Here is a 27882-nt window from a genome sequence, read left to right as displayed (position 1 = left end):
CTAGAGCCCCTTATTCCATACACCAACCACAGGCAGGTCCAGCAGAAACAACTGCAGACTGAGGGAAAACCACGTGGATTTGCCAGGCCCTAATATATCGCTCCTGGGGCAAAGAAGCAGTTCTTAAGAAGACTGGGCTGACCCAGAGCTCAAAATCACCTGTCCATTGAACTTACTAAAAATAAACTGCTTTATTAACTTTGATCTAATGACATTTGTTACATGCTAGGCTGTTTGGTACCTCTTGCAAGGGTAGGACTTACCCAAGTTGGATACAAAGTTATCCTTCTGTAAATTCTCATAACAATTTTTTTTTTATTATTCTATTTATGTAATTCGCCTGAGAGTTTCTCTAATGCCCATTATTGTGATAAATCTCCAAGTCTGCATTCAGCTCCAGTTAGGAATCCTTTACTGCTTAAGGCATGACACAGAAACTCTCTACAAAAAAGGTCTCAGTAATTACATAAAGATAAAATTTGCCTCATACAAATTGTAGCCTTTCTCCCAAACAACTGGCAGCAGATAGCAAATAGTTTATAGTCTTTGTTTATAAATCTACTCAATTTTCAGTGGAAGAATAATGACCAGGAATGGAAGAGTAGCAGACTCTTCACTATGTCACACTTTTTAAACAATGTCCAGTGGACTCATCAGGTAAAATTCAACGAAAATTAGTAATAATAATAATAATAATAAAGCTGTGTCCTGATAATAAACAGCAGAAATCAGTTTCCCAGATGCACATACCCTTTGGCTTTGAACATGCCTACCAAAATTCATCTATTTCTAGTCCATAAACTAGAAAATATCTAGAAAAAAGGCAATCCTATTTTCAGAATATTAGGCACTCTTTGTGGCCTCAAACACTTTTCACTGGAAGAATGAACTGCAAGTATTAATGCTATTTATTTTGAAAATTATTCTGCTTTAAAAGCACTGATGTCACTCTTAAATGTGCATCTCCACATTATTACTTATTTTATTACTTCTTATGCACTTACTATTTTTCAGGAAGACATTAAAATGAACATGATAAGTTGTTGTACAATTGTATTAAATGTACAAAATGTTCAACATCACTTGTAACTGCAATCCCGTGGCAATTATTTAAGTGATTTAAGTGACTGTTTCATATCCTGACTTCAGCCATCATAAACCCTTCCTTGTTGGGTGATCTTAACAAAAGTGTGCCACAGTAACAGTGGGGGTTTTTTTGGAAAATAATTGCATGTGAATGCTTATCCTTAGTTTTAATCAGCTGGAAAATCTTACAATATATCTGTTCCACAGTGCTCAATCACAAGCTCCTCACATCTTTTCCATGGGCTCAGTATAACAGCATGCAAACCCAGATCAAACAAACCCCCAGCAGTGAACCAAGCAGCCTACTCACATCTGAAGGTTTAAGCTTATTGATGATGGTTGTTTTACTCACATTTGAAGGTTTAAGCTTATTGATGATGGTTGTTTTACTCACATTTGAAGGTTTAAGCTTATTGATGATGGTTGTTTTGCCGCTGTTGTCCAAGCCAAGGCACAAGACGTGAACCTCCTTTTTCTTCAGCCCAAGCCATCCTGCCAGCTTGTCAAACAATCCCATGGCTGTGGCTGGAAATCCCAGGGATCACCTGCGGTTCAGGGAATCAGAGCTGTTGGAAAAGTGCTAGATGCAGGGCAGCGCTGGCGCCGAGGGCGGGCATGGGGCAGCCGGGAGGGGATGGCGTGAGCGGGACCCGACACAAACACAGCCCCAGGGGCCGGCCCCGCACATAAGCACACGCAGGGTAAGCTGATTACAGCCGGGAGGCCTCGATACCAAAGTAGACTGGCTGTTTATAGCCCTGTCTCCATCACACAATGCCCTCGATTGGCCGGGCAGAAAACGCTGCTGCCATCCTTCTGGGCAGCCCAAACAGGGGCAGAGCTGCAGCGCCATCAAACTGAGCAAAAACAAAAGGAGGGCCACGATCTTTACCTCCGATTGTCAGCAGTCCATCATTCGGACAGTAAAACAGTATTTCCCTTCTTCAGCACCTGCCACATAATTTACTGAACCCTGCATTAAATAAAGCACTCTCTGTTGATTCAATTCCAACTCTGATTCTAACAGGTTTTGCCAATATTGGCATGTATGAATTAGGAACTCTTCATTCACCATAAATAGAAGCTGACTAAAATAGACCTCACAGACACCAAAACAATCACCCACACGTCAGGGGGGTGCCAGATCTCTGCTGCTGCCCAGCTCTGGCTGAGGTTACCTGGCAGTGGCACATTCCAAGGAGCTTACACGACGTGTCCCCTGCCATACCGGCCTGAACACGCTCTGCAAAGGGGACAACCCTTCTCTGTCCTGAGTGAATTCCAACAGAAATAATTTCGGCTATCACACAACTGAAACCTTTGACATGTCTTGAATAATAAAGTATTTAATTAATCTCAGAGGATTTCTGGAGTGGTGGAGGCTGGTTTTTTTTCTTTATAAATTAAAACCACACAGCACTGGACAATTTTTTAAATTACCCCAGGAAATCATAGCAGAAGGACAAAAAGGTAAAAAAACCCCACCAATAACAAATCTTTGATCACACTTTTTCACTAACTACAAAATGATGGTTAACTGCTTTTTAATAATTTTTTAAAAATTGCATTTAATAAAGTTACATCAGTAATCATTCTGGCTAAAAGATGATTTTTCCTCTTTGAAAACAGATCCTTTTTTCGAGCTTTATCTGGTGCATTTTGATTCAGGACTGCTCATGGTCTACATCACAGCTACAGAGAATTATTACCAGGTTAAAAAAACCCCAACATTAGTTACAGCATGTCGCTCATTCCAACTCCCTTTGTTTTATGCCCCACTCCTTTTCTAATCCATATATACAACTCAGAGAGCAGATTAAAGCTGTTTATTATCAAATGAACCTGACAAAACCCTGCTCCAAGCCATTACTTTCTTATCCAATCAAGAGTTTCATCTATATATCCTACATGATAGGGTCAAAAAAATACATTGTAGGCACTCCTAAAATGCAACAGGAGGAAACACAAGGCCTTAAAAATACTTCTAGGACTTCACTTTTAAATCCAAAACTCTAAATACACAACAGTTCCTAGCAACATTTTAATTAGAGCCAAGTTTTTCTAGCAAATTTTCTTACCACTTGGTCCAGTCATTATTTAAAAACACAGTGGGAAAGAAATGTATCTTTGACTTCTTACCCTGCCCCTATTTTCATGCTTTTTTGTCCTCTGTGAAGAGTTACAGCAGTTACAGCTGGCACAGGTGCCTTTTTCCCCCCCTCTTTTTTGCCAGCTGATATTTTGCCTACAATGCTATACAGGATACATCAGACACCTCTGAAAATTATTTAAGCCAGGGTCTGGTCCGAGAGCTTAACAGCAAACTCTATAAGCTTTTTTTCCTTAAGAAAGGATGTTCTTTCATGTCTGACCTTTGTCTATTTTCAAGCCTAATCAACAACAAAGGAGATTTATTCCATGAGACAGAGAGCAGCACACAAACAAGCTCTAAGTGATGTCCAGGTGTTAGAAAGACAAATGAATTTTTTTTTTTTTTTTTTTTTTTTGGTAGAAGTGCCTTGTTTATGTTCAGGGCTGGATATATTTCAATGGGCCTGAGATCCAAAAGAAGGGAAAGACTGAGCATACAGACTAATTAGCACGGGAAGCGAGAGAATCATTAGCCAACAGAACACAGGATACTAATTAACAAGAGAACTAGCTGACTTGCAGTCAGTGAACATTAATGCCTTTGCTTGCTAAAACGTACAAACAGCGAAAAGCTTTGGCAGTGGCCGCGCTGGCTCGGTGGATTTGCCTCCCAGCGTCCCTTTCTGCGCAGAACCAGAAATAAATGAAATACCTGGGCTGTGTGCGGGGCTCGGGCTCTGACACACGGGGAGCGAGGCCCTAACTCGGGACACGGCCCGGCTGCTCGGACCGCGGCTCCCGGGGCCTTCCCTCCCTCCCGTCCGCGCCACAAGGCCTCCAGCCGCCCCGGCAGCGGCCCTAGGTCCCTTCTCCCGGGCCAGGACAGCGTCTCCTCTCCCGGAGCGGCACAGGGTCCCCCCGGGAGGGGAGGAGAGGGGAAAGGCAGGGCAGTACCGGGTCCCCGTCCCCGGGCGCGGCCCCCGAGGCCCCGCGGCCGCAGCACCGACCTGGGCCCGGGAGGCGCCGGCGCCGCCGCCGTTGCCGAGGAAACAGGAGCCCCGCCCCCTCCCCGCTCCACCAATCCCGTCCCACCGCCCCGCCCGTTCCGGCCAATGGCGGGGGGGCGTTGGGGGAGGCCCGCCCGAGGCCACGCCCCGGCCGCAGTGGCGCTGTGGGGAGCGGGGTGGACTGACGGGATCAGGGAGGGCTGAGGGGCGGTGTCTGATCTCCGTGTCCAGGGCTCTTGGAATTGGTTGTTTCCAACCACTGCTCCTCCTCCCTGCATAGCAGCAACGAGGGTGCCTGGATCAATCCTCTTGAGGACTGCGATTAGCACAGAAGGAAACCTCTAAGTGTTGAGAGCACCTCCCGTTCCCAAGCGGGCGCTGTGGCGGAGTGGGGAAAATCCCAAATCCACAAATCCACGCCTCACTGGGGCAGTGGCAGCAGCGGGGTTATGGGAGGGAGGCAGCCTGTGCAGGCCACACACATAGCCTGCTAATACACTTCGGATTTTTTTTTTTAAATTACTATTTTATTTTTTTTTTTCCTGCGTAGCATAGTCCCATCAGAGTGGTTCTGCTCTATTTCTTATATCAGGAAGGTTCCGACTAAAAGATGGGATTGCCTTGCACAGTGGCATTATGAGCCACTAAAGGAAAAGGCAGGTAGCAGTAATCCCACAGTGAAACTCTGTGGTGAAACACCTTCTAAAAGCTAATCAAGTTGAGAGGTCCATATGTAGTAGAGGAGGGTGTTTCTATTTGAAATTAGTCCATATCCGAGGAATAATCCCGAATCCAGTGGAGAACACAGAATGGCAAAGGCGTTTCTGCAACCAGAGCTAAAATGAAATATTCATTCTTCATTATGTGTGTAGACTGTGTTAAACCTGACAGTCCTTGGTGCAAAAGCTCTTCCCATGTAAAATAAGCGGGATGTAATGGACTGTAGGCATCTGACACTCATTTCCCATTGCTCTACAACTACTTCTGTTCAGTCTTGCATTGCATGCATGTGATTTTATGCAATGAAAGGCTCATTATAACTTTAAGCTTTTTGAGATAAGCTCTGGTTGTTGTATATGGCATTCACTTCTTTGTGAACCGTCCTGCGTTGCCCTGGCATTATTTACATAATATGATCAGTTTTAAGACTGCTTTTGTCAGTGAAAGCTTTGACAAATACTACAGGAGTTGCATGGCTCAGTGAATCACCATGAGGAGGGTGAACAGTACTGCAGAATCTTAATAGTACATTAAAAGCCATTTAAAATTCAGATTCACAGTGTTTCCCAAGAAGGAGAGAGTACGGCTGTTTGCAGCTTTTAATGTGCACAGTTTTTTTCTCCTTGGTGCTGTGAACTGTGGGTGCTTTTTGAGCATAAATGCTCAGTGGTAAGCACAGAAGAGCATTTTTTAGCTGAAGGAAACAACACCGCCTTGAAGCATCTCAAGTGTTGGAGGGTATTGCTGGTCCATCTTCATTAGTCCACCAGCCTGTGTTAAGCAACTGGTTTTTTTTTTTTTTTGTTTTGTTTTGTTTTTGTTTTTGTTTTGGTTTTTTTTCATGATCATGTATTACAGGCTTCACTGTGGATCATTATATTAGTAACTTAAGGCAAATCAAACACTATTAACTCAAAAGTAACCACCAGTACTGTAACTTTTATTTGCTAATAAATATCTTAATAAACAGGCTTACCCCATCTGTAAGACCTGATAATGCCTCTTAGGAAATCATAGAAAAATAAAATACAATAATAATCAATAACTTGTACTTTGTACAAAAATCTCATTATGTTGCTCAGCAGGTAGTTTTGCCAAACCCCATATTCTTTCTGCAAAGAGATGGCATATGTGATGCAATTCACCTTAAAAACACTCTAATGTTGAGAGCTGAGCATTCTATTACACTATTAACTTGTAGGCATGCCAGCACATGAAAATTTACATGAAACATCATAGTATCATAGGAATAGAATCATAATAATAAAGAAAAGAGGATAACACCACTTCTCGGTAAATAATAACAACTTCACGTCTAATGCAAATTCCCCTTGGGACTGCAAATCAGTAGGGTAAGCTTTTTATATCCATGGATATTCCTACAGTACCGTCGTAAACAGGCAGAAAGAAAATGCAGTGGGACGTGTATGGGAGACAGATGAGGTGAAGAGAAGGAATTTTGAGGAGTGAGGCAGTCCCAGGGGGAAGCATTGACACTGGCTGTGCAAGGGTCAGTCTCCCAGAAGGAGCGGCCCCAGCCCGATGGAGGTGGGGGCCAGAGCCTCTGGTACTGCAGCACCTGCTGGGGGGTGAGTGCTGAGGACTGAGACACAGCGAGTTGTCATTATTCAAATACCTCTTGGTTAAAGAAGCAATGGCAACACAAACCTTAGCAGGGGTCTTGAAAGAAAAGGTGGGTTTCAAACTACTGGTAAGGATATGAGATCTGTGCTGAGGGCATGGTTTGATTTTGTAAAATAATTTGAGATTATTATGATTATACCATTGCTTTTGAAGCCATCTACCTCTGAAGTTTTGACATGGCTGCTTAAATATATAATCTAAAGTGTCTGTCATCAAATATTTATTCATATATACACATACATTGATACATTTTATGGCTATGCTAGAACAGCAAACTATGAAGAGCAGTCATATTTAGTTTTGTACAGTCTAATTTCACAGAAGAGACAGAGATTAAAACCCCTTTTAATTCAGATACATTTAAAACCAACACACAGAAATAGATAGAGGCTATCCTGAGAAAACATACCAACCACTTATCTTCCAAAAGTAAATCAAAGCTAATGTTTGGAAGGTAGTAAAATATTCTTTTTGTGTTTTTTTTTTTTCTGAAGTTCAAAGTGATTTGATTTTTAAAAAAAGTGATGACAAAATTAAAACTGTTAATTCCAACTAGATCAATGAACGTTGCTTTGCTAGAAAGTAAACTATTGCCTTTCAGTAAACAGGGTTTCACATGATCTTTTAAAGAATTATTTTTTTCTTGCTAAACTGCAGGTGCAATCCTGAGAAGTGCAGAGAAGTTCCCAAAGTCAGTAGGATTGATACCACACCAGAGAAGAATGAGCCCTTTTTATGTCTCTGGGTTTTCAGTCACGGCAGTGCTGTGTGTGATGTAACTGATACCACCAGAGAATGTTGATATTGGCCTCAACAGAAGCAGATGGAAACTCTAGGTAAGAGCAACAAACACTGAATCCTGTCACAAGAGTTAACAAAGAAACAGCTTTTCCCACTTTTAGTGTGAAATAGACCTCTTAACCTTAGAAAAGTTGGGAGAAGAAATTGCTGCAGAAGAAATGGTAGTAAAAATACTACACTGCCAATTCAAAGCTCACTGTTTCTTGGGGAGAGGCAGATAGGGAATCATCATGGCCATTTAGCTGTAAAATGCTTACAGTTTTTCTTATTAGGAATCTTGGAGCGGGATGGTCTTCTTCAGATAGGGAATTAGTGAAAGAATCCAATAAATAGAACCACTAAGAGGGCATTTCTTATTTTATTTGCTATTGTGCCATTCATTAACTGGCAAATCTGAAAACACTGCAGTGCACCAGGAGTATGAAGCAGCTTGTTCAAAGAGGCAAATCATCAGCCAGACTTATATTATGAAAGAGAGATCATATTGCATCCTGATTTATGTTTAGAAAAGAAGAAAGATAGAAAAATCCTATTTGTTTTGGAGGTTCTGTTTGTTTCATCCTAAATCCAGAAGTTTGAGAAATTATCTGGGGATAAAAACCCACCAGCCCAGACCATTTCTGCTAGATCTCCTATTAGATGTGTAGGTCATTTAGGTTACTAGTTCCAGTGTCAGAGCTGACCTCCCATTCCAGATAATAAAACAAACACTGCAGCACCCAACTTTAGTACTTTGCATTTTACCTTTTCCATGTTGAAGGTAACCACAGCCTACTTGATCACATCCCTGAGGCAGCAGCCTTGTCTTTTAGGCTCAGTGCACTCTCTTCTCCCCATTAAGTGAGGCCATCTGTTCCAGGAAAATCTGTAGAAACCTTTCATTCAAAACCTGTTTCACTCACTTGTCCTCTTCGTATGGATACAACTGACTTTGGATGATGCCCTGAGGGACCAAACTACATTTCAATCCGAAATGCTTCAACAGAGCAATTAAAATCAGCAAAAACTTTTAGCAATCCATCTGAACAACAAGACAGCTCATGTCCCAGTAAGTTCTGGTTCTCTAACAACAAGTTACACATGGCAGTAGTGGGGTGCAGGAAAGGAGAGTCTGTTTGCAGGGCTGAAATCTACCTACAGAATATATGAACACTGGGCTTCTTCCCACTGCCATGGAAGTCAGTAACAAACTCCCAAGAATTTAGATCACAGCAAGACTATTGCCTATTGACACAGAAACTTTTAATGCCTCACAGTCACATCACTCTCCCAGGAATTAATCAAGATGCTAATTAAAATCATTCAGCAGGATTTGGAAATACTGGGTGTTTTAGAGCAGAACTTGTCCAAGACGAAGATGGAACTTCCCAAATTGACAATGACTAAAATAATCTGAAGATTATTTTCTAAAAGATTTGGAACACTGGCTTCATTTTGTCTTTTCGAGCTAATCGTACTGTACACAGAGAGACAGTGATGGTAAGTTATACGGCTCAGACCACTCAGCTTCTTAAAGAAAAAAAAAAATCCTATTATGCTTTTCCTTTTTCCTCTTAATAATTTTCTGTTAAAGCTCAGTTTGAATGAAAGAAAACTGAAAACTTGGTTTCTAAGCCAATATTAACTGCAGACTTCTACTTTTTACTGTTTATTTAGGTTCCTCTCAAGAAAGTCAGTATGTAGCTATAAGAACAATTAGTCATTCAGAATTCTGTCTGCTGGACTTTCCAATATAAATTATGACAACTCTATCTGTTTTTTTGTCCTGGGCTGGATCCCAAAAGATCAGAAAATATTTTCTTTTTGTTTGTATCACTCAGAGCATTATGTGGTGATGATACTATGAAAATAGTCCCTAGAGTATTTCATTCACTTTTTCATCATCCACAACCAGAAATGAGTATTTGGGTTCCAAAGCTGATTTCTCCCAAACTTGATTTTCCAGATTTGAGGTTACTTTCTCCTGAGTCCCTTGACATCCCATAGTTCAGAATGCAAAGACCTGGATTTCTCTTTGATTTGTGGGGTTTCAGTCTCGGGGTTTTGGCTTACCTACCACTCAACATACATGCTGCTGCTGACCAGTTCCTCACTGAATTGTCAGAAATGAAGAGGTGTTAGTATAATAAGGCAAAATATGTTATCTCATGCTGTCTTACAGATATTTTATAGGGATTTTGACTTTTGATTATGCCTAACTCTAGTCTTGTATAAAGTCCCATTTCAAATCAGTCTTTGTATATGAATTAAGCTGGACAAACTCAGAATTGTTTACAGATTCAGCAGTTTTTGAGGTGGCACTGAGATGTGTGCAGAACAAGTTCTCAGACAGATACAGGTAAAAAAATTTGGACAGAAACAAAGTAGAACAGATGTGAAAACTTTAAATTACTTTGAAATTGATCTTTTAAATTCTATTTCCCCCCCTATATTTTCACTGTCAGAACTTGCATTTTTTGTTACAGTTTAATTATTCAGGTATGAAAAGATCAGATAATATGCTAAACCTTTCTGGAAAAGGTAGGTACTTGGGAAATCTCTTGCAGGAAAGGAAAGTAAGATATACTCATGCAGGATATTTTAAAAAATATACACACATAGATTTTACTGAACTAGTGTTACATTATTTCACATATAAAATATGGAAACATAGTTTAATCCTTTTTTTTTAACCTTAGATTTTTCATCAACCATTGTTGGTTTTCCTTTCTAAAATTCAGCATATCTTTTTATACTATATGTTGTCATATCCTTACATTCCCTTTAAAATTCCCCTCATTTAACCCCCTAGGTGTCTATAAACAGCCATTTAAAAGAAAATAATTGATATATTCTGTAAACATCTTTGGTGATTTCAGCAGAGGAACTGAAAACTCTTTATAGCAGGGACTCCATCTTCCTAGTTTTGCTGGCTCATGGGCACCTTTCTTCCCCTTTGGGATCATTAAGTTGTGCAGTAATTAGCTGAATGGAAGAGAATCAGCAGGAAGGGGTTGGGTGAGGTGGCAGCAGAAGGGTGAGCAGGCAGCTTTCTTTGAGCCAGTCTGAAAGTGTTTTTTCTACCAGTGGAGGAAAAGAGAGGCTGTCCATTTCCAGCTAACAAGCCAAGGAATTTTGGGAAGAACTATACTCACACAGCGCATGCCACTAAAAATTTTAAAAGCCAATGGAGCAAATAAACCCCATTAGTGTTGTTGGTAATAGATAATTAATTCTGTAGGTTTGAAAAATCTGATATTACCATATACATTCTATTTACAATTCCTTATGTACATATAGACAAATATTTTATAACCACAACATGTTCATCATATCCTGGTCCATAATCTGAGGAATTATATACAACACTTATGGATGAGCAGTGTGCACTACTAAACATAGGATGTGATGGTAGAAAATTTTGTCAGCTGAAAGCACCTGGCACTCTCTTAGGCAACTCTTGGGCTTTTGTTAGAGCTCCTTGGCACAGTATGGACAGTTCTTCCCTTTTTACCTTATTGTAGGTTTTAGGGATTTTTTTTCCTTTTCAGAGCTGTCTCCCCAGGAGATTTCAAGATCATTGTCCTACTAAGAGTCAGCCCAGCCCAACACATCCTTCTTTCAATCTTAAAAAATAATTGTAGTACTATTATAAAAAAGAAATTCTCTTTGCCATTTATTCAGGAAAGATTCATTACAATTGGTGAACAAGGGTATTCTGGAAGAAAACTGTTCAACGGAATACAGAGTTCTTCAACCATGTGCAAATGCCACAAGGGTCTCTATTTTTAGTACTTTTCCTGGAACATGCAATGGAAGACAGACTTTTCATTATGATTTTAAAGAAATACTGGACTGGATTAGAGGCAAGTCCTGCTTTCCACTCTCTGAAGGAATATTCCAAGACAGAGTGAGCCCCTGACAGGACAGTTACAGGTACCCCGTGTCTGTAAGAGAATTCTGAGCTGCCAGAATGTGTCCCATAGAACCATTCCATCAGCTGAGGTAAAACAGTTCAATAAATGCTGCAGTTTACAACAGGGCCAGCTGGAAATGAGGAACTGCTCCTCTATACAAGGTCAAGAATATTCTGTGCTGCTTTACCTTGGTGGCTGATGTGGTCCCATGGGGTCATTCTGACATGGAAATTGCTGTGGGTAGTGCAGTCTCACTAGGCACCTCCACAGTCCCAGCTATTCCTCATGGTAAATCTCAGCTGATTCTGGATAAAGGAGGTCTCTGTGTTACTTATGACCCATCTTTGGATGCTGTAGGAATCTGCATTGAAAAAGAAATTAATGAAGCCCTGTGTTAGGCTCATCACCTAAAACTGGCAAATGGATAGTCAGTCTTAAGTGATGTAAAAAATCAAAGTACTGCTGTCTATGAGTTCTGTGTCAGAATAATCCAAGTAATACCTAATACAATATTGGACACAGAATGTTTGGCCAGAACAACTAATTTATTTGAATTTATTGTTGAGTGCACTATTTGAAAGTATTGCAAGTAGTGGACTGTGTAAAGGATTGCTTTATCCTGTTTGATGTCCTGAAGCATGGCATGTTTCTAAGTTTTCATTGGACAGACACTGGATTTAAGTTCATGGGAAACAAAAAAGGTCAATTTTGTTTGAGAAAAATTTAAATGACGTGGCTCAATTCTCTTCCTTTCACCTCATGGCATCCTGTTGTTTCTCAGTAATTCTAATGTGCAAACACCTCATGAGTAAATTCTACTAAACCTTCTTCTGTGCCTTGTTCAGTTTTAACACCAAGGACATCATGAACGAGACCCTCTCTGTTTCACAGGTTCAGCCAAACAACTGGGTACAATTAAGGCATGAGATTCATCTGACCAAGCACAGATGCTTGAATGGATGAGCTATCACTGAAAGCAGAGAAAACAGGTAAGAATTATTTCTTTATGATATCCACATTGTAACACCTTATTTTTGTTGCTTGCATATCACACACACTTTATTTTGTCAACTTTCAGTGGGTACTTTTAGTCATAAAGCACTCTGTAATGTGGGATCAGATTCTCAAAAACTGCCAATTAAATTTGCTTAAATTTGTCAAATTTAAGCTCCAGCTGCACACTGCAATATGCAGGATAATTAGAGCTAATTTTCTCCTGAAGAAAGAATTTCCTGTAACAAAGAAAGTTACTCTCATTTCACATATATGTTTATGGCCTGTACAGAATTAAGCTCACGTTTGGAAAATAACACCTGTTAGGGTTATTTTTTGTTTTGTTTTTAAATTAAAAAATATGAAAAAGTCCCCAAACTAAAGGAAGAATAGACCAGGAATCAGCACAAGAGCAAATAAAATATTTCCAAAAATGGGGAAAATGTAAATTTCATCAACTCTTAGAAAAGTGTCATACTGCACCACAACAACAACAGAAAAACAAGCTGCATAAACCCACAAAATCCTGGATTTACAATGTCATTAACAAATGTGCTCACTCAAAGAATCCCTTGTTCATTCCTTTCTGGTCACCCAAACTCTTGTTTATATAAAAAATATATCTGATTAATAAATGTTTTACTTCAGTTATAATTTTTTCTATTGAAAAAATATTTTCAGTAGCGTGATAAATTTAGAAATTAATTTTCATGAAATATATCCAGGTTGTGTGCATGTAACAATGTCAATTCTGCATTCTCACTACCAGGAATGAAAAAACTGTCAAAAGACAATCTAAAAGTGCACATACATGGTTTGGGTCAGCTATAAATGATTTTGAAACCCCATTAACAAATAACAGACTCATACCTCCTCAGTAATGGATTTCATTGTGACAAAGGCTCATTGCACAGATGTCCTGTTGTTGGCCATGGAAGAACGGATAGGCAAAATGGATAATAAAATGATGAAGCGAAATCCACTTTTAAATTACTCTGGAGGTGTGTTAGTATTTTTAGAAACGTTTTCTTTCTGTAAGAACACCTCTACCAAAAAATTATTCAGATGTGGAATTCAGGCAGAATTTTTCAAGTGACAGTCACAGAAAAGAACAGATGTTTTTTTCCCCACTAAAGGGCTGTGATCCTGCAAAACTCACATCCTTGTGCCAGACTGATGAGTTCAGTGGGAATACTCCTGCTGACAAAATTACCTTTGGAGCTACAATAGGACTGAAGCTGCCCTTCTTTAAACAAGCTCATCAAATTGGCATTGTAGAACACCAGTGACTCCTGATCTTTAGAAAACTTGCTCCTCGGTTACATCTGCCCTTTTTTTTTTTAACGAAAGAAAGATTTACTTAGTGCTTTACTGTTATCTCACCTAAATTAATGCAATTATTCCAACATAAATTGACAACAGTGAATCAGGCCTCGTGTGTGTCTTACTCTGTGATCTGGTTGGAAGCATAATCTTTTCTGAGTTGCTTTCTGATTTTCATTCTTTGTCACTGATACACAATGGCAGCCTTTTCCAATACTTAGGAAATACCTTGTGATTTACAAACTGTAAAATGAAGCAGTAAATACCATTATGACTACACAAAGCAGTTAGTTCCTTTTGATATACACATAGATTATACTAATCACCCAAATGCACATTTTAACAGAAGAGCTGTAATGCTTTAGCATGTTGGAATGGCAGGGAACTCAAAAACCACCCTCCAGAGGACACAGGAATGAAGAGAAGCATCCGCACAGGGTTCCATGTGACATGCATTGCAGATCTGTGGGGAGTGCATATCCCATGCAAAGGTTTGCAAATGCAGCCCAGCACGGCTGTGTCAGTTGTCTGAATAAAACATGGAAGCTGGACGTTTTAGAGAGGTACAAATATTATGTTAGGCCTTTGCTGATGTTTTCTTGCATGTAAATATGGCTATTGAAAGGTTCTAAAGGTAATACCTCGGATGTCCTTTAGAGATCTGTACTAAATGAAGATCTGGCCTGGGATGACCAGAGCTCCATTTCAGCAGAGTTTGCTTTTTAACTTCTAAAAGCAGTTAGAAGTAGACTGAAGGCAACGTATTACCACACTGCTGTCCTGCATCTCCTTTCCTGCCTTTGTGTAAGGTCACTGCATCCTGCAGCCTGTAACTTCCAGCAGCAGTGGGGCTGGAGGGCTGCCCTAGGCTGGAGGAGGATGTGGCTGGCCTGCTCCCACAGGAATGATCCCATCACCCCATCCATGGCTGGCCCTCTGAGCTCTGCTGCTGCTGCTGGAGGTGATTCCCTATCCAACAGCAGAGACCTGCATGTTTGAAACAGAAAGCTTTTCTGAAATCTCAGTGCCACAAAAGAGCTGACAACCGTGTTTTACATGTGATCATGGGAATGCTACAACCAGTTTCCAGTAGTAGAAGCAAATACTGAGTATTACACTAAAAAAAAAAAAAAAAAAAAAAAAAAAAAGGGGTTTAGGGTAGTGAGGAATCCCAAGGATAAACAAGTTTTCCAACTTAATCTAAAATTTAAAGCATAAAAAGTGTCGAGTGCTAAAGTAATGGAAAATCAAGAACCTTCCTTAAGATTTCAAACAGATTACTCTTACTATGCTTCCAATTATCCACACAATGAAAACTCGCTACATAAAATCATCAGGCATTTCTGCAAACAATACTAATGTTTTGAGGCACCAGCTTACCAGCATTCAAACAATTAGAAAATAATATAATGATAGGACACATACATTTGGAATTAATTAAGAGATAAAATAAATATTTATGTTAAACTTCTTTTTGATTGCACATTTGGTGTTGGAAGTTACATGGTCACAGAACATGAAAGAAGTCAAATACTTTTTGATCTACCAGCAAATTCTAAATACATCAATAAAGAAGCCACACCAGGCCAAATAGATAACTACTTTCAAGTAAGTCCATGAAAGTTTCCCAAATACTGTTATACAAGTTACACATCCATGCTGAGTTATTCATCAATGTGTAGCAAGAGTCTTGCAGTAGGCCAGGATTTTATCGGCAGAGAACTGGTGGAGGAGCTGTGCAGTGTGATTAAAAATTCCCGTTTGGAAGCATTAACATAGAAGTACTTGAATAGTCTGAACTGGAGACTGCAGTTCTTGAAGTTGGGAAGAGCAGGAGGGAAGAATGAGAATATTTTTCCATTTTGGAAATGCTGAGGCACAAAACACAGTTGCTTCTATTACTTTCATACATGAAATCCTTTCTCCTGTATGTGCATCATGTGTAACCGCAAAGTCTGTAAACTGCTGACTATTCGTCTCTGGTGTCCAATGAGTGCAACTCCAATTCTTCTAATGTCACTGCAAGATAAAAAGTTTCATCTTGGATGCAAATATAATAAAGCCTCTGGTGCACAAAAGGATATAATTATATGGTGACTTCTTCTCCAGGACTCCAGGACAGTTTACCTTTCTGACCACAGCATATAAGAAAGGTGCAAATGTTCAATTTTTCTGCATCTGTCAATTTCAATTTTTTAAAAAACAGTCATTTAAGAAACAGAATATTAAATAGAGAACTGGGGCTTTTGTGATACTAATGGTCAATTAATCTTTCCAGATCTCAAGAACTAATCAGAGAGGTGAGTTCTAATAGCTCATTTTTAGTAATGTGATTGCAGCAACCATTTCCCACTCGTACTTGAAAAGGATTGTGGCTTATACACTCAGTTCTGCAGTTCTGAGGCAGAAATAACAGAGGTTGTGCTTCTAATGATTTTGGGAATGGTAGTGAGAGATGGTCTAAAGATCAAATTAGCAATGAATCTTTCAGACAGACCCTGATTTCCCTCCTTGTTTCCCTTCATCTCATCTAGCCCTGCATCCCAGAGTGGGTAGCTCTTGTCACTCGCAGTCCTCCACTCCTTTGCAGGTATGAACTCAACAGCCACCAGAGTTCAGCATAATCCACCAACTTTGGTTTTCTATAAACGTCCCCAGCTGCAAGATCTGAGACAGGTCACAGAGGTGCTGAGGACAGGAAACTTCAGACATGCCAGATTTGTCAACTATGCAAATCCCACACTGGGACATACAGAGATATTGCCTGTTTATCCTCCAAAACTGTATGGTACAACCAGTAAAGGAGCTCATGGGATAAGGCATGGCCTTCCTAAGTTTCAGATGTGCAGTTCCATATATCTGCTGCTGTATCCTCCAGCTGAGGAACCACTGGAGAGCTTGCAACTACTGTGTGCTTAGGCTTAACATTCTTGTGGGGCATGATACACAACACCTGAGGTCAGCAAAAACACTGAGCATCTGAGAAGCTAAAAGGAGTCAGTGTAAAGAATGAAGCTTTACACTGGAGAGTGGCCTTAGAAATGCAAGACCGATGTTTAGCATTTATCAAGGAAGGCCTGTTAAAGCACAGAAAGAAGCCAGCAGGTCTTGTGTAACACAAATTACTTGAAGAGAGGGAATCTTTCAAAAAGTTGAAATGGTATTTAAAGAAAGTAGGAAGGATGATAACCTTAGATTAGCTGTAAAGGCACGGTAAGGCAGTCTAAAAAGGAACTTGAGGAACAAACAGAAAAAAGCAGAAATAAATATTTTTGCAAACTCACGGGGTACAAGAAACCTGCAATAAAATGTGTAGAGTCTAATGACGATTTGGGCATAAAAGAGCACTGAAAGAGTGCCCATTGTTGGAAGACTTAACCATTTGAGTTGACATTCACTGTGCAATAAACTTGAGTAACTTCCATGCCAGATCATTTCTGGGGAACAGTTGCCTATCTAGGCAAAAGTTCCAACAGAAAGTTAAGATGAAATAAGGAACTTACTATCAGAGTTGTGAGAGAGGGAGTTACCAGCTGTGCTCCACATGTTAAAAAATTTCCTGGTGCCTGAAGCATGGAGCATGGTGCCAGACAAAATGTTTCCAGGGAAGATCTGGGGAACTAGAGACCCTTGAGTCTGTGGTCATTACAGAACGTAAGAGAAACTATAGGAAAGTACAAAATTACTGGATGTTTGGATAAATGAGCTACTTGAGTCACCATGGCTTTTGCAAATAAAAGTTCTTTTATAAAATCAGTTGTTTCCAATGGATGGAGATGATCCATTTGATACACCTCACTTGGATTTCCAAAAACTTTAGAGAATACTCCTCACAAAAGCTTTATAATGAAAATGAGGAGCAACTTCTATGTAATATAGGGTATAACATAAAATGTAGCATAATGTGGCCTTTGCATGACAAAATAACTGGTTTAAAGACAGGAGGCTAGCAGTAAATTGTCAGGCTTTACAATGTAGTTATTAATGCAAATCTGCAGGGATGTCTGCTAGGATAATGTTGAACATTATTGTTCAACAAATCAGTAAATAGTCTGGGAAAAGAGGTGAGCAAGAGGTGAAAAACGCAGCAGGAGAGGCTGAATTGTTCAGGGTAGGAGGGGAAAGGGGCAGCTGTGCAGAGTTTTGGAAGTCACAAGACTAAGTGACTATGCCATAATGCAGGAGATGGAGTTTGATGTAGGTAAATTTGAAGTGATGCACATGGGAGAAAATCAGTCCTAACTTTACACATAAAATTCCTCAGTCTTAACTGACAGCCACCATTATTAACACAAGCAATCGCATTTCTCTTGTGTTGTTTTGGTAAATAACTGTATTTATATTTTGTTAGCTGAGGGAGGAAGGGAAATGAAAGCACTGTTCCATATTCCACAATATCTGTGTGTCTGCAGCATACAAATTCAGATTAATTAGTCACTGTAGGGATAATAGATTATATACTTACTCAATATTCATTCTTGAAACCATATCCAAAGTTGTGAAACCTGCTGCCATGAAGTTATTTTTATACTGACCCATTTTTATGGAATCCAGCCAGTCACTGACTGAAACAAACAAAGGATATTCTGGAACTTCACCAGGTGAATCTGGCATTCTGTAAACAATAACAACAACAAAAAAGCAAAGATTACCAAGCAATACAAAATATGACACCACCAATTTACCCTGGTAGACACAGCTTTTACTAAAAGGCAGAAGGAGTGAGAGAGGAGCCTGAGCTGTAAAGGTCAGACCTTAACTGAGGATCTCTTTAACCTGTTATCTAAAACTTATAAATCACGTCAGTCTGTCAAGCTGCACTACTTAAATAATACATTTTATTAAAGAACTACAGCCCAGTAACACACTGAAGAAAAGTGCTCTTATTTTTGGTCCACAGAATGTTTCCTTGCAGATCGACATGTTCAGGATTATAATAATTTGTTGATACAGTAGTCAATGTGGACAATAACTAAAATTTAGCATAAGATACAATTAAAAATATTAAACCACCATGAGATGATTTTTTACATTTACCTACAACTACCCCATCCCAGATGACTCCTCATTGTGATACCATTATGCTACAGGAACACTTTGATTACAGTACTCAAAACACCCTAAAAAAAGCAAAAAGAATAAAATGTGGTATATTTGCTTTTACACAGAATTATATAGACTAGCAAATAAAACTGAAGGAGCTAATTTAGTCGCATTTCTTTTTGAGTTCTTTCCCCTAATATTATCACAACTGAAACAGAAAGATGGGGGGTAAAAAAGAAAGATTGAAATTTTGGGGCACTGATTTCCAGTCTTCTGTTGTGTGCCACACTTGGGAGGGCTCACAACTTTAACTGGTTTTGTGCATTTTGTGTAGGGAAACTCTGCGAACAAAATGCAGAAAATGCACACTGCTGTTTGTAAAAGCTTTATGGTAGTCTTTAGGAGAAAGACACAATTTATTGAAAATGCAAATTTAGACAGCAAAAGCCAGCCAACATTTACTGATGGAACATGACTTAATGCATAACGTAGGAAGCAACACAACCTCATGTCTTCATGTACCAAGTTTCACCCACACATATTCAAATACAGTAAGTACAACGATTTTTCATTCATATTATCTAAATGAGGGAAAAGTTGAAGGCCAGGAGAACACTGTTAAGCACAAACTGTAATTAAAGACCTACCATGGTCCCTTCCCATCTGAATTATTCTATGATTCTATAGAAGAAGACTAACAACAACTGCATCAAGCATTCTCAAATAAATGGAAAAACCTCTCCCATGCAGGTGAAGTCAATCATAAAGCATAAGTTTTTTTAGACCTTAAGATATGATTTAAAATAAGAGATAAAAATACATTACTCTGATGCTAAATGAAGTGATCAGGGTACAAATAGCAAGTAATATACATATTTATATGCATATGAACATAGAGGATGCTAACTCTAGGGGATGGATATTTAATCCCACAAATCTTCCTAGTCTGTGTTGATGAAATGGCTGTAGCCCTCACTCCAGGTTTTCCTACCAACTTCTCCATTCAGCCTTTCCCACAGCAAGGTATCAGCCCAAGTTTTGCCTTGCTGCTCAGCCCTTCTCAAAAACGTTTAAAGTTTCTCAGCAAGCCCCACTGAGGGCTGGAGAACCCCTTATAAGCCCGTGGGGATCTCCATGAAAGCACTTTTATCTTAACATGACTCTTAGTGACAGAGAGAGTGAGGCCACCTGGACCTTTGGCGATTTCAGCTGATATGCAAGGACAGGTTGGATCAACAAGCCTACAAATACTGACAAATTCTTCCACTGCAGCCTTGCTTATCCTGTGGCTGCATTCATTTCTGAAATATTCTTAATAAAAAAAAACCCCAAACCCCCTGGCCAACACTATCAAGAATTTGTTGTGGGATGGTAACAGCATAATCTCTTATTTGGTCACTGCTGCCATTCTGCTGCAGACAAATAAAGATTTAGCAAGCTAAGACCCAGTTACTTTCTGCAGGATATTACTCCAAGGCAGTTCAGAAATTGCTTGAGCACTGTCAGATGGAGAGACAGGCTCTTGAATGGAGAAAAAGAAAATTACAAAGCACAAAAAGAATTACGAGCACATAGGAAAAACACACATACACAAAAAAAGAACAAAGAGATTCACAAAGATTAAGGATAGATAGTGCACAAACAGAATTCAGACAAAAATAATAACAAAAAAGCCTAATTTAGTCTGCATGGCTTCAGAAAAAAGCCTTCTTGTACAACAGTGTATTAACAATAAGGCAAACCTTAAAAGGGGCTTAATATTATTTGAACCTTCATGACTTTGTGAACTCAGAACTTTGCGGTTCTCTCACCCTACTTAATGCTCTAATCCACCTAATGATGGCCACTATGTGTTATGAAAAAACCAAAATGTACCAAACAGAGTCTTACACCAGTATATCCTCCACTAGGGTATGAAGGGTGCTGGGGTTGCGGATCAGCTTGTCCAGGAAGCTGACAATGTCGCTGAATTTGGGACGGAGGTTCCTCTCCTTCTGCCAGCAGTGAAGCATGAGCTGGTGAAGAGAAGCTGGGCAGCCCATGGGTGCTGGAAGCCTGTAGCCCTCTTCAATGGACAGTATGACCTACAGAAATACAATATGTACCAGGCATTAAATGCTGAAAGGATGGTGTGACACTGACAATTAGGAACTAGGGATGATAAATTATCAATGGCACAGCCACTCTCACTTTATGCATTGCTGAGGCTTCACTCAGGGAACCAGGACTGGCAGGGGTGTGACCAGAGGAGACAGGAAGTATTTTGTAGGAATATGAAACATAGTAGAAAATTTTTAGGGTCACTGGTCATCCTCTTCAAACAGCTAAGAAAGCAGAAGGCGAATAAAGAACTCACCAATGCCATCATCATTGTCATCCACTTCAGGGGGCCACGAACTCACCTGGTGTGGCCACTGCATCCCACCATGCTCTAATATTTGCAGTGTTTGTGTGTAGCAATACCCCAATACAATCAAGCACCACAAATACACATTGTGGCATCTGACAAATTTACTTGGTATTCACACGTTTCTGCTGATCCTTAGAGTATGATTAATTCTGGCAATGTCCCCCACACCAAGTTACAGCAATGCTATTTTGCATTCTCCCTCAGAAACCTGGATGTCTGAGATGTTTATGACAAAACAAAAGTTAATAACATTATGGTATTACCCTAAAGTGAGTGAGACCTTCAGATTCAGCAGATACAGAAAAGTATAAAGAAACGACACAGAAACAAACAGGTCTGCTGCCACAGGTATGAAAAATGGCAGTTGATTGGAGTTGAAGGAAAGCTTATTTTTAGTAACATGGGTAGCACATTGTTTGAAAAGAAGAGTAGCAGCCTGGCTTGATAGGAGTTAGCAAAAGTAGGTAAGGTCCACGGAAAGCTTCCTGGATTCGTAACAGCTTACAGGGATTCATCCTATATTAAGATTTAAAAAACACAAGGAAAGGTCAGGAGGTTCTGCAGTAAGTGGTGGTAGCACTGAGAATAATGTTACAAATTCAGTCAGGATTTTTTTTTTCTGTAGAAAGGGATGCAAAGCTAGTTAGAGTTAATTGACTAACTAGAGTTAATTGGCTGATCAAAAACGAAGCTAGGAAAAAGACCAGCCTTACTACACATGCATAACCCTCCCACATAAAAATCCAGCCAATGCTGAATGTTTTCTAAGGTACAAATGATTGCACACAATATTTATAACCCCACAGTGCACTTAGGAGGAACATATCTGCTGCATTGATACCCACTGTGCTGCAAGAGGACATTCACCATTTGCACACATATGTATGTACATGCTGCAGACATATTAATGCAGCTGGAAGGGGTTACATTAAACTGTTTACAGCAAATCAATGTTTTACAGCACCAGCTCTGGCTTCAATATATTCAATCTTATTATCCTGGAATATATCCCTGTTCTCTATTTGAATTCTGAATTAATGCTGGCTCTGCTCAGCAATGCCTAATGTGTATGCTGCAGGCATTATGTAAATAAAATAAGAGTAATGAAGCTGTGCCAGGACCTGAGCTCCCCTTGATGGCATGGCAGGAAATGGAATGAGGCTTTTGTAGCTGCTCATAGCTGCTTGTCTATGTTTCATAAATACAGGTGACTTGGTCCTGCAATGTACACGCTGCTGTTACAGGAAAAAATGCCACCATCACATTGCCAGGGAAATATTCCCTCCAGAACCTTCCTCCCAGTGACCAAAATGCCCTCGCAGACTCAGGATGGGTGAAATTCAACCGTGTGCATGGAATTTCATTCACACTTATTTTTACATTTATTATGAATGTATCTCAAGCAGTCTGTCAGAAGTGGGTTCATAAAACACTCCTGACAGAGAGGGGCAGGGCTTAGTTGGTACTGGCCACTGAAGAGGCCATCCTTTGCAGCCCAGAAATGCAGATACTGAAATTTTAAATTTAACTGTGCCTGTTGCAAGTGTGGAATTTATGAAATGTGTTTTGTCTTGAAGGCAACAGGAAAGCTGTTCTACTTTTCAGAGACATATAGCACTTGCTCAACACAACAATAGAGGGCTGATGAGGTTTTGCTGAATTAATTTATTCAGGAAAAACCTAAAAGCAACCATAATTTTCCAGACGTATTTTCTCTGCCACGCTTTATTTTAACATATCTCTGAAAATGAAGTCACAGTGCATTTTGTTTCCTCTCTTGTTCAAAAGGAACATTTCAGTATAAAGAAAAATGCCAGCTGGTACTGGAATAATTATAATTTCTCATTAATACCAGCACATTATAAAAATAAACTGGAAATATTGCCTCATTAGTATCCCTTGTGAGGCAAGTATTATTTTTAGAGTCTAAGAAGCAAGAGTAAAGATGTGATAAGTGTCTAATACTGCAATGGGAATCAAGTCTCAAAGGAAAAATTAGAGCATTTTATTTCCTGATTTATTTATATACTTATTTTAGCTCTTCCTCTGCCATGTGCAGAGCACCCATCTCTCCCTGTTCAGAGAAATCAGATATCCATGTACCCAAAAGAGAAAAAATATTAAGGAGTTCTTAGTAATATAAAATTGTGTATTATAAAACATATTAACATTTTACATGTTAACTCCTCTCAAATGCCTTTTTCCCTTGTCAGTTTAAGGCTGACAAAGCACCACATCAATCATGAAATCTGCATCTACAGGAAGGATACAGCAACAGCTTGTTGGATGTTAGACATAGCTGTGAAGTCTGAATATTAACAGAGTTAATATGAAATATTGGTTATGATTGCCTGAACAGTATTTTATAGACTTCTACACAAAATTTATACATGTTCAATTTCAAAATAATTGGCAATTGGCAAAAATGCCATCTGAAAATGAAGCTGTAATCTTCCTGATAGTTTCATTATTAATAGCAACAGAGAGTCTTGCTTTCAAAAGTTAACTGACAGCTTTTTTAATGAGACTGAGACAGAAGAGAGTCCTGAGGGACTTGTCCCTATGTCCTCCTGACATCTGAAAAATCTACCAGGAGGGAGAGGCAGCTGCTCCTGCATCATGGTACAGAGCCAATCCCAGGCGCCTGCCAAGTGTTTTGATATCTGTGAGTTGAAAGAACTATATTAAGATAAGTTGGGTTTTTCTTCAGTACTACAAGAAACTTTTAGGAGTGTAAGGAGTTTTATTCTGTTTGCTAGAGTAGTTTCCTTGCATATCAATTACAACCCATTAAATATTCTTTTCATTTGTTTTTTTCCTTCTTTTTGAATACTGCAGCACTGCAACATGCATTAATTTATACGGTGGCCTCTAACAGGTGTCCCAGTAGACTTCACTCACAGCTGTTCTACAAACCAAATGCATGGAATATAAATCTTCCTTCCCTCACATGAGCATTAGCAAGCCAGATTCTTAGCACAATCTGTTCATCAGTACACTAGTTTCCTTGGAAAGTTCAATATCTTGGCTAATGTTTATTAATTAAGCAATAAGACACGACAGACTGTGCAGCAGCCCTAATTAATGGACACCTCTGGTGCCTGCCACACATCTAAGAAGTGCATTAATCAGCACCAACACAGTTTGGAAGTGACTTACCACAATAATAAAATGGTTATTTACTTAAACAAGAGCATTTCTCAAACTTAGCAACATTTTTAAGCCTCTGCATATTGCCATGTACAGTATTAAATTTATCAGAAGCATTTTGCAACTCAGTTTCCTTAAGTTCAGCGTCCAAATCCTTGCTGGGAAATATAAATAGAGGATGCTGGATTTGCAGAGGTGTTGAGTCATTCTGGATAGCTGTGAGCAGCTGTAGACTCTGAACACCAGACTGGGTTTATTTAGGTGGCAGGTACCAGTTCAAAACTTGTCTCATCAGCTGTGTTCATCACTTACTTAGCCATAGTCTAAAAAAGTGAGTTCATTTCCCAAACTGTATAATTAGAAAAGCAATTGGCAAGATGGAATGGGAAAATCCCCAAACCAGACCCAGCTCTGCAGAGTTTATACTTGGGAAACTTTTGGTGATCTACCAAACCCCACCCAATTCAAGAAATAAGTTAATTGCTGTCTAGAGAAGAGTTTTATTATGATCTAAACTCAGTAAGTGTTTCAATGATAATGTTAGCAGACATTTTGATATAGTAAATGACTATACCCATGCAAGACCATATTAACTGATGTTTGCATCCTATGTCTTTTATGAATCTGTTTAGTGCACATCCCTCTCTTGTTTTCCCTGCCATCTGTACAGTACCACTGACCTTTGAAAGTCCTATTATTTCTGCAAAATAAGCTCATGTGAATTCAGAGCGATTTATTGCACTAAAAGAAGCATCCCAATTTCCAGCAAAATAAGCTTTACATTATGTCTAATAACTTGAAATTTCCCAATGACACTTGAAGTCACTAAATCTATGTAGAAGGTCACAGGTGGTCACTGCTCACATTCTGGCACTGAAATCCTGTGGGTAGGAGAAAAGGAGTCCTTTGTGCTGGGAACTGCTGAACTGCAGGGAAAGCTCCCAGCAATTGGCATCATTAGGGCCTGCAGCATCATTTTGCACTAACTTTTATTTTGGATGTAGGAATAATTAAACATTCCTGTCTTCATGCTGTAGCTGATTATTTAATATATTCTAAAGGGAGAAGTTTGCGATAGTATTTCTTTTTTTCTAAAGGGTTTGGTTGGTTTTTTTTTTCCTTTTCTTCCTGAAATTTTTTAAATTAAAAGCTCTCTCAGATCCTTATCCCCAAATGACCGATCAGCCTTAACAAGCAACCAGACTTGAAGAGCTGAATAACTTAGCAACAATGTAAAAACAGCCATCTGGGAAAGTCTTGTCAATTCTTTAGAACCAAGGCAGGAATATTCTAGGCACATATATGAGAGAGGTTAAGGTGGCTTGGCTGGTATTCCACATTTTGACACAGAGCTTGATGGCTGGTGTGAAGACTGAGTGTACCAGTTTGAGCTGTCACAAGGATCCATCAAACAAGAGAATTTGTGAACATTTAAATTGTGGTAGAGAAAAAAACCCCTTACCATTTCCCCTTTCCCATATTATTTTTCTAGAACAAGCTTTCAATTATACTAGAAGAAAATCTGTTTGTTTTTTTTTTAAATTGAGATTCCAGCCTAGAAAGGGAATGAGACAACAAAGCAGGGGAGAGAGTGGCAATAACTTTTGAAGCACATTTGAAAAAGCTGCAGATGGATCCTGGGCAGTACTCACATCCTGGTTGGACATCTCCCAGTAGGGCCTCTCTCCATAGGACATCACCTCCCACATGACAATTCCGTAGCTCCAGGCGTCGCTGGCCGAGGAGAACTTGCGGTAAGCGATGGCCTCGGGAGCCGTCCACCTGATGGGGATCTTCCCACCCTGGAAACACGTGGAAAACTTGATTAGGATACAGAATAACACATGTTTAAAAGACAAGGAAAAAAACAAAAACAACCCAAACTCCTGGATTCTGAGATTCTACGTTCTGACTTCCATCAATTTGCCTTGTCAATTTGCTGAAAGTGGAGAGGAAGAAGTATTTCTTTTTTATGGTATTTGAAAAAAATTTCATTTCATATGTAGGCTAATACCTGCACTCTGTGAAAACAACCCAGTTCGAAGAGCAGAAAGCATTTGAGATGATTAATGTTTGTTCATTCATATAAATAATCAGAACATGCATTTTGATTGAAAACATCCCAAGCCCTAAATTCCTAGTTCATTGGCATTTAAGCTTTTTCCGTAAATGAAACAGAAACATCTATTGCAAAATGGAACACCGAAAGCTCTTAATAAAATTGTATAATCAGGAAAGAAACTAAAGGTGTTCTATACAAAGCATTACATTTCAGGATATATTTTAATTTTTGTTGTGCCCTTTAAATATCCAGGTAGAAAACAAACCAAGTGTGCTTCTAAATAGGCATTTCCTTAGGATATTCAACAGTGTCTACAGTCTACAACTTATAAAACTAAGCTCTCTCACCAAAAAAGTAAGAAATCAGTCAACAAACCTAACTCATTGTTTACAAGACCACAGGATGCAGAATTTTTCTCTGACATTACTACTCTACACAATGAAATCCTTTCTATTCTCTCATAAATAGTTTCTGTGTGAAAACTACTTTTCCATCTCAGAAAGAAAAAAAAAAGGTATTTCCTCTCCAGGTACACTGCTCATTTCAAAAGTATATCTTTTTCTTTTCAAGAGTGTACATTTTTTATCATTCTGAGTGAACTCCTTGGAGAGAGAGAAAAGCAGTACAGTGAAGGTGCCACTAGATGGTAGAAGGAGGCAGTCAGTAGAGCTGAGCTCACTCAGCAGTAGTTGCTTTCAACAAGCAGTAATAGATTCTGCCCAGTGTTATAATTGTATTTCTGACTGAAACAAAAGAGGAAATGAACTAGAACATCCATTTGGCAATGAAGAGAGGCCACAGTTAAAAACAAGTATGTAAATCTCTGTTAATTTGCTTTGAATGTATAAAAAATTGTCTGAGAGTTGTTGAAGCCTGACTTTGGGTGGTTGAGAAGCTGTTTGTTCTACCAATAAATTGTTCAAAATCCAGGCTCTGTGTCTGTGGGGATGTGCCACTCAGCCAAGCTCTCCTTGCAGATGGAAAATGCAAGGAGAGCTTGGCATGGTTAACATTTAAATTGTGTGACAGTGGCCAAGATGTCCTTTGGACTTTTTTTACATTTTTTGCAGCTGCTTTTGCAAAGCATTTGCTTCCTCACATGTGATTCTTTAAGCACTAATAAGGTATTTTTTGTATTTTTGCCCAGGTACCTCCACTATCTGCCTTTTATTTATCCATTATCCTGGCAGTCAGACCACTCATCTGGCAGAAATGCAGAAGACTTTGTGCCTCTCCTGCTGCCACCTGCCCTCACCAGCACTGCAGTGTGTGATGCTCTTGGTCCCCTCCTGGTACAGCTGTTCCACTTAAGAAGCAATTAAAGATGTTTTTTGGGTATGTGAATGAAGAAACAGGGGGACAAAAGAGAGTTGTAACAGGATAGGCCAGGATGATTTCTTTTCTGTTCTCCTGGAAATATTTAATTTATACCTTCTAAAGAAATTGGGTAAGAGCACTTGGTGTTTGATCTCACAGTCTGTTTTCAGTGGTCTTTTCATGGAATATGCAAGGTCTGGCTTCCTGAGGAAAGGAAAAATCAGCCATTCGATGCCACAGATGTGCACCTTCCCTTGGGATGTCCAACCAAAAGGATTTCTGAGAAACAGGAAGTTTTAGGGTCTAACTGCAGGGGGTATTTCAGAAGTATCTCTTCAC

The 27882-nt window shown here is 39.4% G+C and overlaps 2 protein-coding genes and 1 long non-coding RNA gene across 8 annotated transcripts in view; 1 reads left to right on the top strand and 2 right to left on the bottom strand.

Annotated features, from left to right (window-relative positions):
- ARL6 (ARF like GTPase 6) overlaps window positions 1–4263 on the bottom strand; it is a 19313-nt gene extending 15050 nt beyond the window's left edge. The window contains exons 1-3 of one of the 5 annotated variants that reach the window (XM_083855630.1): window positions 4185–4213; window positions 1979–2059; window positions 1439–1631 (exon numbers count right to left, since the gene is read on the bottom strand). In XM_083855630.1, the coding sequence (XP_083711756.1) occupies window positions 1439–1603 (165 nt within the window). In that variant the 5' untranslated portion in view covers window positions 1604–1631; window positions 1979–2059; window positions 4185–4213. Of the gene's footprint in view, window positions 1–1438; window positions 1632–1978; window positions 2060–3889; window positions 4131–4184 lie in introns of those variants that run through there. The other 4 variants (XM_083855629.1, XM_083855633.1, XM_083855631.1 and 1 more) reach the window with 4 other exon arrangements.
- Window positions 2630–27882, top strand: LOC310906403. 2 transcript variants are annotated; one of them, XR_014589395.1, is made up of 5 exons: window positions 2630–3834; window positions 7206–7384; window positions 8797–8828; window positions 12137–12234; window positions 27374–27882. It is a non-coding gene; the product is annotated as an uncharacterized lncRNA (long non-coding RNA). The 2 variants fall into 2 exon arrangements; XR_014589394.1 differs by lacking the exon at window positions 8797–8828.
- EPHA6 (EPH receptor A6) overlaps window positions 15466–27882 on the bottom strand; it is a gene marked incomplete at both ends in the record, with an annotated part of 364185 nt that continues 351768 nt past the window's right edge. The window contains 4 exons of the mRNA XM_083855628.1: window positions 15466–15580; window positions 18027–18176; window positions 20495–20688; window positions 25817–25966. Coding sequence (XP_083711754.1) covers window positions 15466–15580; window positions 18027–18176; window positions 20495–20688; window positions 25817–25966 — 609 coding nt within the window. The remainder of the gene's footprint in view (window positions 15581–18026; window positions 18177–20494; window positions 20689–25816; window positions 25967–27882) is intronic.

Source organism: Zosterops lateralis (assembly GCF_965231275.1).
Source record: "Zosterops lateralis genome assembly, chromosome: 2".
NCBI classification, from domain to species: domain Eukaryota; kingdom Metazoa; phylum Chordata; class Aves; order Passeriformes; family Zosteropidae; genus Zosterops; species Zosterops lateralis.
The sequence above is the reverse complement of the archived record's forward strand: the minus strand, read 5'-3'. Positions and strand labels throughout refer to the sequence as shown.